At 38.6% G+C, this 6000-nt stretch overlaps 1 protein-coding gene across 1 annotated transcript; it reads left to right on the top strand.

The window, feature by feature from the left end:
• Positions 1 to 1033: 1033 nt before the first annotated feature.
• LOC146489968 (NADH dehydrogenase [ubiquinone] iron-sulfur protein 4, mitochondrial-like) lies at positions 1034 to 5024 on the top strand. The gene is made up of 4 exons (XM_085088901.1): positions 1034 to 1216; positions 2962 to 3137; positions 3725 to 3798; positions 4779 to 5024. The coding sequence occupies exons 1-4, from the start codon at positions 1061 to 1063 to the stop codon at positions 4880 to 4882; spliced, it is 510 nt and encodes a 169-aa protein (XP_084945027.1). The 5' UTR covers positions 1034 to 1060; the 3' UTR covers positions 4883 to 5024.
• Positions 5025 to 6000: the final 976 nt, after the last annotated feature.

Raw genomic sequence — 6000 nt, 5'->3', positions numbered from 1 at the left:
TGTCCTTGCCTGTGCAATTCTTCAATATTTATTGCTAGTGTGGCTCAACGATTCCTTTAACCGCTCTTGACAACTAGATCTTGAATAATAACAGATTTTTATTAAGGAATATTTGTCATTAAATCATTAAAGCCTAAACCATTTTGGTCATTTAGGTCATTAAACTAGGTTTAATGGCCTTAGCTCCCTCGAGTCTCCTGCAGGTCAGTGGTGGAGCATCCGAACTAGAAATCGGAAGGTCTTAGGTTCGACTCCTAATAGGAGCACTCGAATTTCCTTTTCCCGAGTATGCCTGTGTCAGTCACTTTGAAAAATACTTCATTCTCAATATAAGATTTAATATTGAAAACTGGATCTTCATATTATGTAATTTTATGGATTTGATTAGCTAAGCGGCCATGGCATACGACCCATTGGGTACTTACCATTTACGCAAAACCACCCGGATGGAAATTTTCGGCATAAATACGAAATGATTTAGCTTGTATTAACAGAAGATGGAGCAATAAAAATACATCACTTTGACCAGAAAAACAAGTACTCCAAATGGAATGATGCGTACCATTTGATTTTCCAACTGGAATTTCCGGGTTTTCCATGTTAATGGTAATCCCATTATGTCATGCTCTTCCACTCATGCTTGATGGATATGGGATGATTATAGCCAGGCACGCCTCGTTGGCTGTCTGTCATCTCATATCCAACGTGCGTTCGTGGAGTAATTGTTTTTTAAATTATCAGTATACCCCTAGTCTACAACCAAAGTAATAAGTAAAAACAACAGTAGTTGTGTCTTCATTTTATCTGTTCTATTTTACTAATTCAGAGATTAGGTTTGTTCTTGATTATGGAACGAAATTAATATGAGAGAAAAAGAAAGAAAGTAGGAGTAAGCCAAAACTCTGTCTTGTATTTAGCCTAATTCGCAACCTGGACCGTTTGAGAATCGGACTATCTTACATTCGGATCACTTGTGTTTCCAAGGTAACCGCAATTTTGCCACTAATGCCACTTTAATTTTGGACTATCCCCAGTCCTCCGTCAATAGGCCGATTTCAAGATGGCGGCTTCCATAATCAAATTTGTTCATCGAGCGAACTTCTGTCGTCTCCTTCACCCGACAGCGAGACTTGGTCAATTTTATTCGACGGAATCCACGCCTTCTGTGGTGGGAAAACAGGATAAAGAATTGGAAGTTATCGAAGAGGATGGGAAGGTAAAGAATCATACGAAAACAGTAAAAGATGATCTGAGACTTATCACGATTATAGCCTTACGCGATATTGGTATTGTTCAGTATTATTAAAGTTTAAATAAGCTTTTGCATGGGTTTTCACCGTAACGTTTTCATGTTTTTTTCTCCAGCGTGTACCGGTGGTAGCTTTAATCTGCCTGAATAACGTGCATCTCGACCCACTAGTACTTAAAATTGATTCTTTTGAAGTTTTGATGCTTATCACCCGTGTAAACCGTGTACCTGCTCATTAATCCTAATTGACGCTATTTAATATTTGTGCTTAATGCTGACCCTAGCCAATAATCCTCAAATTTAAGGGGGTTCCGGGTAGGCTCCATCGGTAAATAAAGAATAATAAAAAATCTCTCTATGCTATACCTGCCAACTCTCACGCATTATACGTGAGTCTCACGCCTGCGGGCTAAAGACATCGATCTCACGCATCAAGGCCAATTTCTCACGCCTGACTCACAAATCCGGACGAGTTGTTCCAAAAAAACTTTATTTCATTTCAGATTTCTTATGTATTATTTCTTTCCTCTTTATAAAAATCCCAAAAGCTTTCAAATGTCTACAATCCGTTCGAGTCGTAAGTGTTCGAAGGTTGTTGGAATACGTGGCAACGTTCGGAAGTCTTCGGAAATCGTCGGAAATCTTTGGAAGTGGTTCGGATGTTTTTTTGGAAATCCCGGTCATGACGAGATAGAAATCTCACGCACTTGACTTGGAAAAAGTTGGCAGGTATAGTATGCTTTGAGGTTTAGCATACATACTCAAGAGAATGGAGTTTTGAGTTGGAAGCCAGAGTCTCAAATGCAGTCAATCAGGCTTGTGCACATTATGCTTTTGCTTCCCCACTAAAATGCTCCATTTTCCCACTATAATGCTTGGTCTACCAAACATAAGGTCACTAAAACTCGGATAACACCCATTTCTTCCCATTTCTTCAAATTTTGTTAACATGCTTTTAACTCTACTAGCAAGGCATGCAAAATTGTCCTATATAAACTCTCAAGCCAGGTATTAAAGCCACTGTTTTCTCCTGTCTTTATTTTGCTACTATGGCTTGGCTACTTGGTATAAGGCTAAATTTCAAACTGTTTATCAAGTTTCAGTTTTCATTTCTCTCAAATTTTTTGCTTTTATTTTGTTGTTAAACAACAATTTTCCGGAAAATGCCATTAAAGTGCTCAAATAATTCCTAATGCATTTGGCTCACTCAAATGATTATAGTGTACAAAGGCCTAGAGGTAATGACAGTTGATTGAAGTCTCTAGTCTCAACAACATTTTCGAGTTGTCAAACTAACATTATTATATGTAAGTTTTTAGGCCTGCTAACTCCAAAATATTGTTGAGATTAGAGACTTCAATCAACTCACAATTTACAACAACACCTCTGGGACAAAGATTTGCTGTCCATAGGCAAGAAAGTCTATAATAGTGGGATATCATTATTGCCAGCAATTCCTCAACTCCAGTCAGTAATGATGGGGTCTGAGTAATAGCAGGTTTCCACATGACAAATTGACTGTATTTCAATTTGCCTCCAGCAGTTTGACATTGTGTTTGGCAGCTGTTCATACTGTATTCACATGTGCTAACTTGTACATGTATATGTCAACACAAGGTAGCAGATGTTAGTTTAGTCTTGTAAAGATGCTTTTATGCCTCAGTTACAACTATAGTGTTTCCACTGTTGGTAATAAAAGTTTTAATTTGTAGGAGGTAATTTATCCCACAACCGGTGTTCCAGACTGGATTGTCAAAGAAAGAAAAGCAAGGATCTTTGTTCCTGCTAGAAATGCTATGCAGTCCGGATCATTTAACACAAGGAACTGGCAGATAGAATTTGACACCATGGAGCGATGGGAAAATCCTCTAATGGGATGGGCGTCAAAGTAAGTAACTGCGACAGGTTATTCCTGGGGTACAGTACTTTAGCGAACCAGCCAATCACCCAATGCTATGAAAATGAAATAGATAACAATAAGTATGCAATAAAAATTCTTGGAAAAACATTTTTTGAGCCCCTGGCTAGAATCGAACCCACAACCTTCCAGTTACTTGTCTAGATGTTCTAACCACTGAGCTATGGGTGACTCATATGGTGAACAGGTGACAGTACTTTAGCCAGGAAATACTACATAAAAGACATTTTATGCATGTTTCTCTAGAATTATTAAAGAGAAACACTCGCAGGTTGGTGGGATAACTTGAAACTTAAAACTATGGTTAAGTTGACTCAATTTCTTAACACTGCAAGTTTTGTAAAGTGTAGACCTGAAAATCTTGCTTCCTTGATTTGTTCTGGCTTATCAATAAATAGGGCAATAGATAGTTTATCAAATAACATGAGTTATAATTTAATTATATCCCCAAATACCTCTTGTCCTATTTTGTACCATGTGATGTTTTATTTTGTTTTTGAGCACAAGTATGCGTGACACATTATTTTTGATTGCATTGTAATTTTTTTTGCTTGCAGTGCAGACCCACTGTCTAATATGTGTCTTACCTTCAACACAAAAGAGGCTGCTATTAACTACGCAGAGAAACACGGTAATAATTATTGCAAGTTTATCCAAGAACGCAAAAAAGATATATATATTTAAGCTTTTGCGGTTCATCATTACATGTGGGTGTTATGCAATAAACTTTTTTTATTGGCCCTGAGAACGTAGTGGTTTACTCAGGTATAGTAGTGATGGGGAAGTTTGAACATCTCTTTGGTGATTGAAACTAGTGGTATTGGAAATTTCTAGACGACCACTTTTGAGGGAAGATTTTGTGGGGAAAACTGACTTTTTTGAATTACATTCTGGCCTCTTAGGCCCTGTTTAGACTAGGTGCCGGTTCCCAGTTCCCGGGCACAGGCACAAGTCTGAACAGAGCTTTTTGTCGGTGCCCGAGCGAAAATCTGATCACCATTCCCGGGCACGGGCACTGCCGCCAAGGGTAGTACTCGGGCACCGTTCCTGGGCACGGGCACTGGTGTGAACAGGATTTTGTCAGTTCCCACCTTTTTTCCTCATGCTTCCCTACGATACAGCAAACAAAATGGCGGGCGCTTAAGCGACGAAGGAGAACACGATTGCTCCTTGGGCACCAAGGAGTCTGAACAATGTCCTTGCCCTGGCACGGGCACCTAGTTTAAACGGGCCTTAGACTGTTTTTGGGGTCCTGTTTAGGACTTTTTCGGTATGACAAATTGGCTTCACAGACAGGATTTTTGCAAAGTCCACACCACCCCTCTGGAAATTCCAATTTAATTCTTTGGCCTTTGAAACCCCCACCCCCTAGAATTTCCAATCCCTTCTGTGGGGTGAGGTATGGATATTTGCTGCAATTACATATTGAGCTGCAGAAAAACCAACAAAGCTATCTAGTGGGTCTCATAACTATCACCTTTTCATTCACACATTATTGTGGCAAGAAACTTGCACTAGCAGAGTACAAAAAGTTTTAAGTTCAGTCACGCGTGAAGTGTTTCTGACGAACCTTATGAAACGTTGTGCTTCTCTCTTTTGTCAAATATTCAGGTTGGAATTATGAAATAGATGAAAAGCATGAGGTCAAGCCCAAGAACAAGTCTTATGGGGCAAATTTTTCATGGAACAAGAAGACCAGAGTTTCAACTAAATAACTTGTGATTTGAGACAGTGAAGGGAATGGTTTTGTAAAAAATAGTATTCTTAAATGTTCTTGGCCATAATCCTGTGATCAGTTGAGAAAAGCCTATAGTGGTTACCAAGGTTGTAAATAAAGTTTGTGAGAAAATTGTAGAACTCAAATGTGTTTCTTTTCTATAGACATAAATGTACATTGCATTCAATTTCAGAATCATTTGTCAGATGTTGAATGTTGTTTAATCAATAATTAGTATTGAACTGGATGGCAATTCCTCTCAAATCCAGTTTCTCCCTGTTAGCTCTACTTTGGTGTCAGATTGGTTGCCATGTACCAGATAGGAGTTTTACATTTCTAAACATTAACCTGTGACCACAACAGCAAACTCAAGCAAAGCATGAATGAGTTTTGTTCTTTTTGAACTGAAACAAGGGAAATCACCCAAGCATAAGGTTTTCTTTTGTGTTTGCTCGTTAAAGTTTTAGCAAAAGTCGCAACTTAATATTTCCATTTCAGTAAGACAAAAAATAACTGGGGAATGACATGTCAAAGTTATGTACAACAGGTCTGTATGCCAGATTGAAACTACTTTGGAGATATAATTATTTTTGATTTCAATGGGAAATCATCACTTACATCCTTTTGCCAGCATGCCCTTCAATTATTATTCTGAAACTTACTTATTACCATACCAATGTTTTAAAAGCAGCCAAGTGGTTGTGCAGTGGTAATGTGTCTGACTTAATTGACCATACGTCTGGTGGTTCAAGTCTTGATCTATATCAGAGAGCTTTTTTAGTCAAAACTTGGCTCCACAAAATCCTTCTCTATCCAGATGTTTAAATGGGTGCTAGCGAATTATTTAGGAATCCTGACACTTTTGATGTAAAACCTAACATTGGGGGGTGGCGGTTCAGACCTAGTTTCTAGAATCCATACCTGTTTCTGTAAGACCCATACTCGTTTTCATCCATTTGGAGCCACCCATACCAATATTGCTTATACAGGGGAGTGTACCTCCCTCCCCTCCCATTCTTTGTACAGCCAGCTGGTTATTTTCAAAATTCACCATCCGCTTAGGTAGTAGAAGTTTCTGACAACCTTGTACTAAACAGGTCCATAATAAATGGCAGC

Source organism: Pavona decussata, unplaced genomic scaffold, assembly GCF_977016875.1.
Source record: "Pavona decussata unplaced genomic scaffold, jaPavDecu1.1 SCAFFOLD_2, whole genome shotgun sequence".
NCBI classification, from domain to species: domain Eukaryota; kingdom Metazoa; phylum Cnidaria; class Anthozoa; order Scleractinia; family Agariciidae; genus Pavona; species Pavona decussata.
Note: the sequence above shows the minus strand (reverse complement) of the source record. Positions and strands in the feature narration are given on the sequence as shown.